At 40.6% G+C, this 15,169-nt stretch overlaps 1 protein-coding gene across 3 annotated transcripts in view; it reads left to right on the top strand.

The window, feature by feature from the left end:
- Positions 1–11,596, top strand: part of glrx3 (glutaredoxin 3) — a 35,437-nt gene extending 23,841 nt beyond the window's left edge. For 2 of the 3 annotated variants that reach the window (XM_055936622.1, XM_055936638.1), the window contains 6 exons: positions 2,871–2,932; positions 3,695–3,752; positions 6,730–6,782; positions 9,272–9,311; positions 9,567–9,659; positions 10,716–11,596. In XM_055936622.1, coding sequence (XP_055792597.1) covers positions 2,871–2,932; positions 3,695–3,752; positions 6,730–6,782; positions 9,272–9,311; positions 9,567–9,659; positions 10,716–10,766 — 357 coding nt within the window. In that variant the 3' untranslated portion in view covers positions 10,767–11,596. The remainder of the gene's footprint in view (positions 1–2,870; positions 2,933–3,694; positions 3,753–6,729; positions 6,783–9,271; positions 9,312–9,566; positions 9,660–10,715) is intronic. The other variant, XR_008761049.1, reaches the window with a different exon arrangement.
- The last annotated feature ends 3,573 nt before the right edge of the window (positions 11,597–15,169 follow it).

Raw genomic sequence — 15,169 nt, 5'->3', positions numbered from 1 at the left:
TTCAGACTGTAGGTGTGTGATTCAGACTGTAGGTGTGTGATTCAGACTGTAGGTGTGTGTTTCAGACTGTAGTTGTGTGTTTCAGACTGTAGGTGTGTGATTCAGACTGTAGGTGTGTGTTAGTGTGATACAGACTGTAGGTGTGTGTGTTAGTGTGATACAGACTGTAGGTGTGTGTGTTAGTGTGTTTCAGACTGTAGGTGTGTGATTCAGACTGTAGGTGTGTGTTAGTGTGATACAGACTGTAGGTGTGTGATTCAGACTGTAGGTGTGTGTTAGTGTGATACAGACTGTAGGTGTGTGTGTTAGTGTGATACAGACTGTAGGTGTGTGATTCAGACTGTAGGTGTGTGTTAGTGTGATACAGACTGTAGGTGTGTGATTCAGACTGTAGGTGTGTGTTTCAGACTGTAGGTGTGTTTCAGACTGTAGGTGTGTGTTTCAGACTGTAGGTGTGTGTTTCAGACTGTAGGTGTGTGTTTCAGACTGTAGGTGTGTGTTTCAGACTGTAGGTGTGTGATTCAGACTGTAGGTGTGTGTTTCAGACTGTAGGTGTGTGTTTCAGACTGTAGGTGTGTGATTCAGACTGTAGGTGTGTGTTTCAGACTGTAGGTGTGTGATTCAGACTGTAGGTGTGTGTTTCAGACTGTAGGTGTGTGTTAGTGTGATACAGACTGTAGGTGTGTGATTCAGACTGTAGGTGTGTGTTTCAGACTGTAGGTGTGTGTTTCAGACTGTAGGTGTGTGATTCAGACTGTAGGTGTGTGATTCAGACTGTAGGTGTGTGATTCAGACTGTAGGTGTGTGTTAGTGTGATACAGACTGTAGGTGTGTGATTCAGACTGTAGGTGTGTGTTAGTGTGATACAGACTGTAGGTGTGTGTGTTAGTGTGATACAGACTGTAGGTGTGTGTGTTAGTGTGTTTCAGACTGTAGGTGTGTGATTCAGACTGTAGGTGTGTGTTAGTGTGATACAGACTGTAGGTGTGTGATTCAGACTGTAGGTGTGTGTTAGTGTGATACAGACTGTAGGTGTGTGTGTTAGTGTGATACAGACTGTAGGTGTGTGATTCAGACTGTAGGTGTGTGTTAGTGTGATACAGACTGTAGGTGTGTGTTTCAGACTGTAGGTGTGTGTTAGTGTGATACAGACTGTAGGTGTGTGATTCAGACTGTAGGTGTGTGTTAGTGTGATACAGACTGTAGGTGTGTGTGTTAGTGTGATACAGACTGTAGGTGTGTGTGTTAGTGTGTTTCAGACTGTAGGTGTGTGATTCAGACTGTAGGTGTGTGTTAGTGTGATACAGACTGTAGGTGTGTGATTCAGACTGTAGGTGTGTGTTAGTGTGATACAGACTGTAGGTGTGTGTGTTAGTGTGATACAGACTGTAGGTGTGTGATTCAGACTGTAGGTGTGTGTTAGTGTGATACAGACTGTAGGTGTGTGATTCAGACTGTATGTGTGTGTGTTAGTGTGATTCAGACTGTAGGTGTGTGTTAGTGTGATACAGACTGTAGGTGTGTGTTTCAGACTGTAGGTGTGTGTTTCAGACTGTAGGTGTGTGTTAGTGTGATACAGACTGTAGGTGTGTGATTCAGACTGTAGGTGTGTGTTAGTGTGATACAGACTGTAGGTGTGTGTGTTAGTGTGATACAGACTGTAGGTGTGTGATTCAGACTGTAGGTGTGTGTTAGTGTGATACAGACTGTAGGTGTGTGATTCAGACTGTAGGTGTGTGTATTAGTGTGATACAGACTGTAGGTGTGTGATTCAGACTGTAGGTGTGTGTATTAGTGTGATACAGACTGTAGGTGTGTGTTTCAGACTGTAGGTGTGTGTTAGTGTGTTTCAGACTGTAGGTGTGTGATTCAGACTGTAGGTGTGTGTGTTAGTGTGATACAGACTGTAGGTGTGTGATACAGACTGTAGGTGTGTGTTAGTGTGATACAGACTGTAGCTGTGTGATTCAGACTGTAGGTGTGTGTTAGTGTGATACAGACTGTAGGTGTGTGTTAGTGTGATACAGACTGTAGGTGTGTGTTTCAGACTGTAGGTGTGTGATTCAGACTGTAGGTGTGTGTTTCAGACTGTAGGTGTGTGTGTTAGTGTGATACAGACTGTAGGTGTGTGATTCAGACTGTAGGTGTGTGTTAGTGTGATACAGACTGTAGGTGTGTGATTCAGACTGTAGGTGTGTGTTAGTGTGATACAGACTGTAGTTGTGTGATTCAGACTGTAGGTGTGTGTGTTAGTGTGATACAGACTGTAGGTGTGTGATACAGACTGTAGGTGTGTGATTCAGACTGTAGGTGTGTGTGTTAGTGTGATACAGACTGTAGGTGTGTGATACAGACTGTAGGTGTGTGATACAGACTGTAGGTGTGTGATTCAGACTGTAGGTGTGTGTGTTAGTGTGATACAGACTGTAGGTGTGTGATACAGACTGTAGGTGTGTGATTCAGACTGTAGGTGTGTGTGTTAGTGTGATACAGACTGTAGGTGTGTGATACAGACTGTAGGTGTGTGTTAGTGTGTTTCAGACTGTAGGTGTGTGTTTCAGACTGTAGGTGTGTGTTAGTGTGTTTCAGACTGTAGGTGTGTGATTCAGACTGTAGGTGTGTGTTAGTGTGATACAGACTGTAGGTGTGTGATACAGACTGTAGGTGTGTGTGTTAGTGTGATACAGACTGTAGGTGTGTGATACAGACTGTAGGTGTGTGTTAGTGTGATACAGACTGTAGGTGTGTGATACAGACTGTAGGTGTGTGTGTTAGTGTGATTCAGACTGTAGGTGTGTGTGTTAGTGTGTAGGTACAGTAGAACAAAGGGCCTCTGCAGTGACTCATCTCAGTGTTGATACCTGTTGTAGGAACTAGCTGAATCTGGAGAGCTACAGAATACCTGTCCCAAGGCTGTCACACTGGAACACAGGTAAAATACACCTTTATATACACACACACACTGTAGCACAGGTAAAACACACCTTTATATACACACACACACTGTAGCACAGGTAAAATACACCTTTATATACACATACACACTGTAGCACAGGTAAAATACACCTTTATATACACACACACACTGGAGCACAGGTAAAACACACCTTTATATACACACACACACTGGAGCACAGGTAAAACACACCTTTATATACACACACACACTGGAGCACAGGTAAAACACACCTTTATATACACACACACACTGGAGCACAGGTAAAACACACCTTTATATACACACACACACTGGAGCACAGGTAAAACACACCTTTATATACACACACTGGAGCACAGGTAAAACACACCTTTATATACACGCACACACTGGAGCACAGGTAAAACACACCTTTATATACACACACACACTGGAGCACAGGTAAAACACACCTTTATATAGACACACTGGAGCACAGGTAAAACACACCTTTATATAGACACACTGGAGCACAGGTAAAACACACCTTTATATAGACACACTGGAGCACAGGTAAAACACACCTTTATATACACACACACACTGGAGCACAGGTAAAACACACCTTTATATACACACACACACTGGAGCACAGGTAAAACACACCTTTATATAGACACACACGCACACGCACATACACACACACACACGCTCACACGCGCGTTGAAGATGGCACGTTGTATTGTGTGACTTATGGACTGTCCTTATAACCTCCAGGTTGAAGTCGACCATCAACAGGAGTCCAGTCATGCTGTTCATGAAGGGCAATAAAGAGGTACGTAGGTGTCACTATATCATAACAGGGCAATAAAGAGGTACGTAGTGTTCACTATATCATAACAGGGCAATAAAGAGGTACATAGTGGTCACTATTTCATAACAGGGCAATAAAGAGGTACGTAGTGGTCACTATATCATAACAGGGCAATAAAGAGGTATGTAGTGTTCACTTTATCATAACAGGGCATTAAAGAGGTACGTAGTGTTCACTATATCATAACAGGGCATTAAAGAGGTACGTAGGTGTCACTATATCATAACAGGGCAATAAAGCGGTACGTAGTGGTCACTATATCATAACAGGGCAATAAAGAGGTACGTAGTGGTCACTATATCATAACAGGGCAATAAAGAGGTACGTATTGGTCACTATATCATAACAGGGCAATAAAGAGGTACGTAGTGGTCACTATATCATAACAGGGCAATAAAGAGGTACGTAGGTGTCACTATATCATAACAGGGCAATAAAGAGGTACGTAGTGGTCACTATATCATAACAGGGCAATAAAGAGGTATGTAGTGGTCACTATATCATAACAGGGCAATAAAGAGGTACGTAGTGGTCACTATATCATAACAGGGCAATAAAGAGGTACGTATTGGTCACTATATCATAACAGGGCAATAAAGAGGTACGTAGTGGTCACTATATCATAACAGGGCAATAAAGAGGTACGTATTGGTCACTATATCATAACAGGGCAATAAAGAGGTACGTAGTGGTCACTATATATCACTATATCACAACCAAAAGGTTGCTGGATCGAATCCCTGAGCTGACAAGGTAAAAGTCTGTCATTCTGCCCCTGAACAAGGCAGTTAACCCACTAGGACGTCATTGAAAATAAGAATTTGTTCTTAACTGACTTGTCTAGTTAAATAAAGATTATTTTTTTTTAAATGGAAAAGGAAAGGAGACTAGGACTTGCATATAATTGCAGCTAATTGTAAATAAATACTATGCATAAACATAGATGGACAATAAACTGAGGCTTGTGTTTGTTCTATATAATACTATTCTAATATAACTCCAGTACATTACTTCAAGAGGTTGGCCTATATAATACTATATAATACTATTCTAATATAATCCAGTACATTACTATATAATACTATATAATACTATTCTAATATAACTCCAGTACATTACTATATAATACTATATAATACGATTCTAATATAACTCCAGTACATTACTATATAATACTACTCTAATATAACTCCAGTACATTACTATATAATACTATATAATACTATTCTAATATAACTCCAGTACATTACTATATAATACTATATAATACTACTCTAATATAACTCCAGTACATTACTATATAATTCTATATAATACTACTCTAATATAACTCCAGTACATTACTATATAATTCTATATAATACTACTCTAATATAACTCCAGTACATTACTATATACTACTATATAATACTATTCTAATATAACTCCAGTACATTACTATATAATACTATATAATACTATTCTAATATAGCTCCAGTACATTACTATATAATACTATATAATACTATTCTAATATAGCTCCAGTACATTACTATATAATACTATATAATACGATTCTAATATAACTCCAGTACATTACTATATAATACTATTCTAATATAACTCCAGTACATTACTATATAATACTATATAATACTATTCTAATATAACTCCAGTACATTACTATATAATACTATATAATACTTTTCTAATATAACTCCAGTATATTACTATATAATACTATTCTAATATAACTCCAGTACATTACGTCAAGAGTTTGGCCTATATAATACTATATAATACTATTCTAATATAACTCCAGTACATTACTTCGAGGTAACAGTCGGCCTATATAATACTATTCTAATATAACTCCAGTACAGTACTTCAAGAGGTAACAGTTGGCCTATATACTCTGCCAATCTAGTAGATAAGGACAATTGGTATTGCATACATGTCAACAGAGATGAGGCTAATCTGAAATCAATAATGTTCTGCACAGACCAGAGTAGAACACACACACACACACACACACACACACACACACACACACACACACACACACACACACACACACACACACACACACACACACACACACACACACACACACACACACACACACACACAGACACACACACTAATGGTTCAGGAGTCCCCCCCTCCTACCTCTTCATCCACCTATTGATTGCTGCTCACAGATGAACAGATATCTTCAGAGTACTTTAAACCAGGTCCCCTGTGAATCCCGTCTCTCCCTTTTCACTCGCTGGGTTTTTATTTTTAGATATGGATCTTTTAGTCGTTTTGCCTCCATTTCTTAAAAGACCGTTTCTAAGTGGGTCCTGTGAAACCCAATAGCAGTTGAAACTTGCTCAATGAAAGCTTTAGTTTGGTGCTTTTCATTCTGGAGTGAAGAAGTCCCAACTTCTCCTGCTTCAGAGTAGTTTATTTAATTATTTTATTTAACTAGGCAAGTCAGTTAAGAACACATTCTTATTTACATTGACGGCCTAGGAACAGTGGGTTATCTGCCTTGTTCAGGGGCAGAACGACAGATTTTTACCTTGTCAGCTCGGGGATTCGATCCAGCAACCTTTCGGTTACTGGCGCAACACTCTAACCACTAGGTTACCTGCCGCCACTTAACCATGTGTTATCTTGAAAGCATTTCTCCTACTCCCTCAGAAAGCACCATTTTTATATTAGCTATTTGAAATGATCTTTGTCTTTAAAAAAAAATAATTGATGACCAGAAACATTGCTTCCTGTGATTTTGTTCTGCAATAAAATCGACTCACCTGTTGGACTCACCTGGTGAGGATGGACTCACCTGTTGGAGGATCTGAAATGAGTTAATATGTTGATTATAACGTGTATGTTCTTTGTCAACTTAAATCATACCCATGTATCTTATCTGTTTTATTTCTAAAGTCTGTTTTTCTTCCTGTATCTGTAGCAAGCCAAATGTGGATTCAGTCTTCAGATACTGGAGATAATGAACAGCGCAGGGTAAGATAACACCACTATATCACGATACTGGAGATAATGAACAGGGTGAGGTAACACCACTATATCATGATACTGGAGATAATGAACAGGGTAAGGTAACACCACTATATCATGATACTGGAGATAATGAACAGCGCAGGGTGAGATAGCACCACTATATCATGATACTGGAGATAATGAACAGGGTGAGGTAACGCCACTATATCATGATACTGGAGATAATGAACAGCGCAGGGTGAGGTAACACCACTATATCACGATACTGGAGATAATGAACAGCGCAGGGTGAGTAAACACCACTATATCATGATACTGGAGATAATGAACAGCGCAGGGTGAGATAGCACCACTATATTATGATACTGGAGATAATGAACAGCGCAGGGTGAGGTAACGCCACTATATCATGATACTGGAGATAATGAACAGCGCAGGGTGAGGTAACGCCACTATATCATGATACTGGAGATAATGAACAGCGCAGGATGCGGTAACGCCACTATATCATGATACTGGAGATAATGAACAGCGCAGGGTGAGGTAACGCCACTATATCACGATACTGGAGATAATGAACAGCGCAGGGTGAGGTAACGCCACTATATCATGATACTGGAGATAATGAACAGCGCAGGGTGAGATAGCACCACTATATTATGATACTGGAGATAATGAACAGCGCAGGGTGAGATAGCACCACTATATTATGATACTGGAGATAATGAACAGCGCAGGGTGAGGTAGCACCACTATTATGATACTGGAGATAATGAACAGCGCAGGATGAGGTAACGCCACTATATCATCATACTGGAGATAATGAACAGCGCAGGGTGAGATAGCACCACTATATTATGATACTGGAGATAATGAACAGCGCAGGGTGAGGTAACGCCACTATATCATGATACTGAACAGCGCAGGGTAAAATAACACCACTGTATCATGATACTGGACAGCGCAGGGTAAAATAACACCACTATATCATGATACTGAACAGCGCAGGGTAAAATAACACCACTGTATCATGATACTGAACAGCGCAGGGTAAAATAACACCACTGTATCATGATACTGAACAGCTCAGGGTAAAATAACACCACTATATCATGATAATGAACAGCGCAGGGTAAAATAACCACTGTATCATGATACTGATCAGCTCAGGGTAAAATAACACCACTATATCATGATACTGAACAGCGCAGGGTAAAATAACACCACTGTATCATGATACTGAACAGCTCAGGGTAAAATAACACCACTATATCATGATACTGAACAGCTCAGGGTAAAATAACACCACTGTATCATGATACTGAACAGCTCAGGGTAAAATAACACCACTATATCATGATAATGAACAGCTCAGGGTAAAATAACACCACTATATCATGATACTGAACAGCGCTGGGTAAAATAACACCACTGTATCATGATACTGAACAGCTCAGGGTAAAATAACACCACTGTATCATGATACTGAACAGCGCAGGGTAAAATAACACCACTGTATCATGATACTGAACAGCGCAGGGTAAAATAACACCACTGTATCATGATACTGAACAGCTCAGGGTAAAATAACACCACTATATCATGATAATGAACAGCTCAGGGTAAAATAACACCACTATATCATGATAATGAACAGCGCAGGGTAAAATAACCACTATATCATGATACTGAACAGCTCAGGGTAAAATAACACCACTATATCATGATAATGAACAGCGCAAACAACTATATCATGATACTGAACAGCTCAGGGTAAAATAACACCACTATATCATGATAATGAACAGCGCAAACCACTATATCATGATACTGAACAGCTCAGGGTAAAATAACACCACTGTATCATGTTGTTGTTGATTTATTTAGATAAGATGACTTGATGTTATATTTAGTGTTAATTATTCATTTAGATTCAGATAAATTTCAATCACATGTTAACTCCAGTGGGATATTCCTTAGTGTTCACTGCTGAGGAGTACAGATCTTAAGGGAATTAATGGAGACGGAGAAAAGGTTGTTTATAGTATGATGCCTTGGTTAATATGTCTGTGTTTATAATATAATGGTTAATATGTCTGTGTTTATAATATGATGGTTAATATGTCTGTGTTTATAATATAATGGTTAATATGTCTGTCTTTATAATATAATGGTTAATATGTCTGTGTTTATAATATAATGGTTAATATGTCTGTGTTTATAATATAATGGTTAATATGTCTGTCTTTATAATATAATGGTTAATATGTCTGTGTTTATAATATAATGGTTAATATGTCTGTGTTTATAATATGATGGTTAATATGTCTATGTTTATAATATAATGGTTAATATGTCTGTCTTTATAATATAATGGTTAATATGTCTGTGTTTATAATATAATGGTTAATATGTCTGTGTTTATAATATAATGGTTAATATGTCTGTGTTTATAATATGATGGTTAATATGTCTGTGTTTTCTGTTTGCAGAGTGGAATATAGTACCTTTGATATCCTGGAAGATGAGGAGGTAAAAGAGGCTGTATCTGGCTATGACACTTGCTTTAGATTATTTTAAGTGAAGTCTTTTTTTTTCTCAGCAGTGATATTCAGAAAAGCAGATTGTATATTGTAATTTTTTAGATGTTTGATCCTTGTGATCAAAGTCCCTTGAAGCTTCCCCCCCCCGCCCCCACACACAAAACGATGTTGTTGAAACCTAAAGATGTTATTCTACATTCTTAACATTGTTATCCTCATTTATCTTCCACTCACCAATGTCCAGGTGAGACAGGGGCTGAAGACCTACTCAAACTGGCCAACGTACCCTCAGCTATATGTCAAGGGGGAACTCATTGGCGGGCTGGACATTGTGAAAGTGAGAAGTGATTTTTCTTTTACACCTCAGACCATAATTTCACTTATTACCTCCACTTAGTCCTGGCCTAGTCTTAATATGTCTATAAACCGTTCACAATGGAGATCGTCCATTTAAAATAGCTTTTTAGTCCTAAACTAGGCTCAATCTGTGTCTGGGGAAACCAGCTCCTATAGGATCAGCCAGGCATGTCACAGTGTCACAGACAGAGGCAACAGCAGTACCACAGACTCTCCACCAGGTGTCACTAAAGCACCGTGTTCTGTTAGCTTAGCCCTGCTTAATGTCCTCATCCATGTGCAGTCAGACATGCGGCATAGTAAAAAGCACAGAGGAAAAGATTGGTGTAATGTAAACACCAAGGTTTCTTAGTGAACTACATTGAACCATGCTAAGGGAGGTTCCACAACATTGAGATAGTAAAGTCCCCAGGGTGTGTCTCACAGTAATCCCCGGTTAGATATACCTACTTATTTCACCAAGAGCCTTGCTTTGCATAAACTAGGCCTGTAGTCCGGGTGGGTTTAAAGCAGCGTATTGCCCAACCAGTGGCTAGTGATTGAAGTCAGCTGGAGTTCAGTTTTAATAGATCACCTGTCAATCACTGTTCTTTTAAGGACTGCATTGTGATAACATGACAGGAGTTCTCTCTACATAGTTCGTTTCATGAGACAGGAGTTCTCTCTGTGTATCTATACATAGTTCGTTTCATGAGACAGGAGTTCTCTGTGTATCTATACATAGTTCGTTTCATGAGACAGGAGTTCTCTCTGTGTATCTATACATAGTTCGTTTCATGAGACAGGAGTTCTCTGTGTATCTATACATAGTTCGTTTCATGAGACAGGAGTTCTCTCTGTGTATCTATACATAGTTAGTTTCATGAGACAGGAGTTCTCTTTATCTATATACATAGTTATTGTGCATCAATAGAATATTTGTTTCTGGATCCTGTTGGAACGGGACTTACATGACAGGTCCAGCAGGCTGTTATTGTCTCATGTATCAGGTGGTATGAAGATCAGACCTGTATTGACGTTTTCTGTGTTTTTACAGGAGCTTAAAGAGAGTGGAGACCTTTCTTCTGTCCTGAGGGGTGAATGCTAGATTCCTGCAGCACTGTTACGGGAATAAACTATGGACTACTGCACTCTTCCTTCCCCTCTCTACCCTCTTCTCTTCCCCTCTACCCTCTTCTCTTCCCCTCTCCCCACTCTACCCTCTTCTCTTCCCCTCTCCCCACTCTACCCTCTTCTCTTCCTCTCTACCCTCTTCTCTACCCACTTCTCTACCCTCTTCTCTACCCACTTCTCTACCCTCTTCTCTTCCTCTCTACCCTCTTCTCTTCCCCTCTACCCTCTTCTCTTCTTCTCTACCCTCTTCTCTACCTTCTTCTCTACCCTCTTCTCTACCCTCTTCTCTACCCTCTTCTCTTCCCTCTTCTCTTCCCCTCTACCCTCTTCTCTTCCCCTCTACCCTCTTCTCTTCCTCTCTACCCTCTTCTCTTCCCTATTCTCTACCCTCTTCTCTTCCCCTCTACCCTCTTCTCTTCCCCTCTACCCTCTTCTCTTCCCCTCTACCCTCTTCTCTTCCCCTCTACCCTCTTCTCTTCCCCTCTACCCTCTTCTCTTCCCCTCTACCCTCTTCTCTTCCCCTCTCTACCCTCTTCTCTACCCTCTTCTCTTCCCCTCTACCCTCTTCTCTTCCCCCCTCTACCCTCTTCTCTTCCCCTCTACCATCTTAGAAATTCCTTAACCTCCCACTTAAAGCCAACAAGGTCACAGTGAATGCAGTCTGAGGCACAAGGGATGAAATAAGTCGTATTTTATCCGTCCATTGATTTCTGAACATAGCACAGGTGTCCAAATAAACCCGATTGATCAAAGTGCATTTTTCAACCACCAGCTGCACATATAATAAAGTCATCCATGATGCTACCTGACTGTTTTCCTTATTTGTCTTTAGAACCTTAGAACACAGCAGTCAGAGCAAAGAACTAGAACCTTAGAACACAGCAGTCAGAGCAAAGAACTAGAACCTTAGAGAACACAGCAGTCAGAGCAAAGAACTAGAACCTTAGAGAACACCGCAGTCAGAGCAAAGAACTAGAACCTTAGAACACAGCAGTCAGAGCAAAGAACTAGAACCTTAGAGAACACCGCAGTCAGAGCAAAGAAGTAGAACCTTAGAACACAGCAGTCAGAGCAAAGAACTAGAACCTTAAAGAACACCGCAGTCAGAGCAAAGAACTAGAACCTTAGAACACAGCAGTCAGAGCAAAGAACTAGAACCTTAGAACACAGCAGTCAGAGCAAAGAACTAGAACCTTAGAGAACACAGCAGTCAGAGCAAAGAACTAGAACCTTAGAACACAGCAGTCAGAGCAAAGAACTAGAACCTTAGAAGACAGCAGTCAGAGCAAAGAACTAGAACCTTAGAGAACACAGCAGTCAGAGCAACCTTTATTTATCAACCTTTATTTATTAATTCTTTCTTTATTCAACCTTTATTTAACCTTTATTTATTTAACCTTTCTTTATTTAACCTTTCTTTATTCAACCTTTATTTAACCTTTATTTATTTAACCTTTATTTATTTAACCTTTATTTATTTAACCTTTATTTAACCTTTCTTTATTCAACCTTTCTTTATTTAACCTTTATTTAACCTTTATTTATTTAACCTTTCTTTATTCAACCTTTATTTAACCTTTCTTTATTCAACCTTTATTTCAACCTTTATTTAACCTTTTATTCAACCTTTAGTGACTGCTGACAGAGAGATGCTGTTTGTTAGTGACTAATGATAGAGAGATGCTGTCTGTTAGTGACTGCTGACAGAGAGAGAGAGATGCTGCCTGTTAGTGACTGTTGATAGAGAGAGATGCTGTCTGTTAGTGACTGCTGACAGAGAGATGCTGTCTGTTAGTGACTGCTGACAGAGAGATGCTGCCTGTTAGTGACTGCTGACAGAGAGAGATGCTGCCTGTTAGTGACTGCTGACAGAGAGAGATGCTGCCTGTTAGTGACTGCTGACAGAGAGAGATGCTGCCTGTTAGTGACTGCTGACAGAGAGAGATGCTGCCTGTTAGTGACTGCTGACAGAGAGAGATGCTGCCTGTTAGTGACTGCTGACAGAGAGAGATGCTGCCTGTTAGTGACTGCTGACAGAGAGAGATGCTGTTAGATGTTAATAGGTGTTTATAATGTGGTTAGACGCTGATGGAAACACCAATGTGTAATTGCTTAGATCAACCACCAGGTGGAGCACTTATTTAGTCCGTCCAATAACCCAACACCATGTTGTGACTGGGCCTGATGCTATGTCAGGGGGAAATATTATGATGCAGATCTGTTCCACTATGTGTCCCATCTTTGTATGCGTTTTTCATTGTTTGTTTAAATTGTTTTTGGGAAGGAATCTTGTCCAAAATGGTGGAATTTCTACTGTTTTTAAATCCTAAATTGCAGTGCAGATCCATTATTAAATAATGGCAATTCATAAAGATGCCATAAGCTCAAATAGCTTCCTTGACATTAAGTAACATTTTGGGAGATCACAGATTTGTCAAGTCACTACAGTGTGTGTGTGTGTGTGTCTTCCTAGACAGGAAGTAACATTTGGGAGATCACAGACGTTTCGTGTCACTACAGTGTGTGTGTGTGTGTGGCTTCCTAGACAGGAAGTAACATTTTGGGAGATCACAGACGTTTCGTGTCACTACAGTGTGTGTGTGTGTGTGGCTTCCTAGACAGGAAGTAACATTTGGGAGATCAGCGACGTTTCGTCTCACTACAGTGTGTGTGTGTGTGTGTGTGTGTGTGTGTGTGTATATATATATATACAGTGGGGAGAACAAGTATTTGATACACTGCCGACTTTGCAGGTTTTCCTACTTACAAAGCATGTAGAGGTCTGTAATTTTTATCATAGGTACACTTCAACTGTGAGAGACGGAATCTAAAACAAAAATCCAGAAAATCATATTGTATAGTTTTTAAGTAATTAATTTGCATTTTATTGCATGACATAAAATGTCCATCCTTTAGGCTACTGTTGGATAAGTGCTCTCATTACCAGTTGTGATTCAGCTATTCAGTTTTATGCTCATTACATTGAGCCATTTTTCCATGCAGAATATGAGAGTCAAGACATTAGTGGTCTTTAGAATAGACTGTTCTCCTCCAGAGAAGCTCTGACACCCCGTCTGTCTGCAGCCGGTGCTTTACATCTGTCTGTTTCCTCAGAGCTGGCGATGATGCCGCAGGGTGTCAGTATATTCAGACTCCCTCAGAGCTGGCGATGATGCCGCAGGGTGTCAGTATATTCAGACTCCCTCAGAGCTGGCGATGATGCCGCGGGGTGTCAGTATATTCAGACTCCCTCAGAGCTGGCGATGATGCCGCAGGGTGTCAGTATATTCAGACTCCCTCAGAGCTGGCGATGATGCCGCGGGGTGTCAGTATATTCAGACTCCCTCAGAGCTGGCGATGATGCCGCAGGGTGTCAGTATATTCAGACTCCCTCAGAGCTGGCGATGATGCCGCAGGGTGTCAGTATATTCAGACTCCCTCAGAGCTGGCGATGATGCCGCAGGGTGTCAGTATATTCAGACTCCCTCAGAGCTGGCGATGATGCCGCAGGGTGTCAGTATATTCAGACTCCCTCAGAGCTGGCGATGATGCCGCAGGGTGTCAGTATATTCAGACTCCCTCAGAGCTGGCGATGATGCCGCAGGGTGTCAGTATATTCAGACTCCCTCAGAGCTGGCGATGATGCCGCGGGGTGTCAGTATATTCAGACTCCCTCAGAGCTGGCGATGATGCCGCAGGGTGTCAGTATATTCAGACTCCCTCAGAGCTGGCGATGATGCCGCGTGGTGTCAGTATATTCAGACTCCCTCAGAGCTGGCGATGATGCCGCAGGGTGTCAGTATATTCAGACTCCCTCAGAGCTGGCGATGATGCCGCAGGGTGTCAGTATATTCAGACTCCCTCAGAGCTGGCGATGATGCCGCAGGGTGTCAGTATATTCAGACTCCCTCAGAGCTGGCGATGATGCCGCGGGGTGTCAGTATATTCAGACTCCCTCCAGCGTTTTTATATCGGCCCACATCGTGAGATGAGCTCTGGAGGCCACCGTCCCTCTTTGACTTGAGGGAAATTGGTTTATTAAGATGAATTGCAAATGATTACTTGAACACATGTTTTATTGGACTATTTAGCAATATGAGCATGATACATTTCATGACACAGGCCTAGCCATAGAAATATCATTTATTAGATTTTTTAAAATTGGACATTTATTTTATTAGGGGGTCGTACTGAGACCAATGTGTCTTTTACAAATGAGCCCTGAATGACAGAAAATACACACATCAATATAAATACAAAATGCACAAAGAACATAAGAACCTCATCTTTCTGAATTCACCAAGAGTCACCAGAACGTCACATTCATCAGTAATACGGACCTCAATCAGCTTTCTGAATTCACCAAGAGTCACCAGA

The sequence above is a fragment of the Salvelinus fontinalis genome, chromosome 1, assembly GCF_029448725.1.
Source record: "Salvelinus fontinalis isolate EN_2023a chromosome 1, ASM2944872v1, whole genome shotgun sequence".
Lineage (NCBI taxonomy): Eukaryota > Metazoa > Chordata > Actinopteri > Salmoniformes > Salmonidae > Salvelinus > Salvelinus fontinalis.
This window is presented reverse-complemented; position numbering and strand designations above follow the sequence as displayed.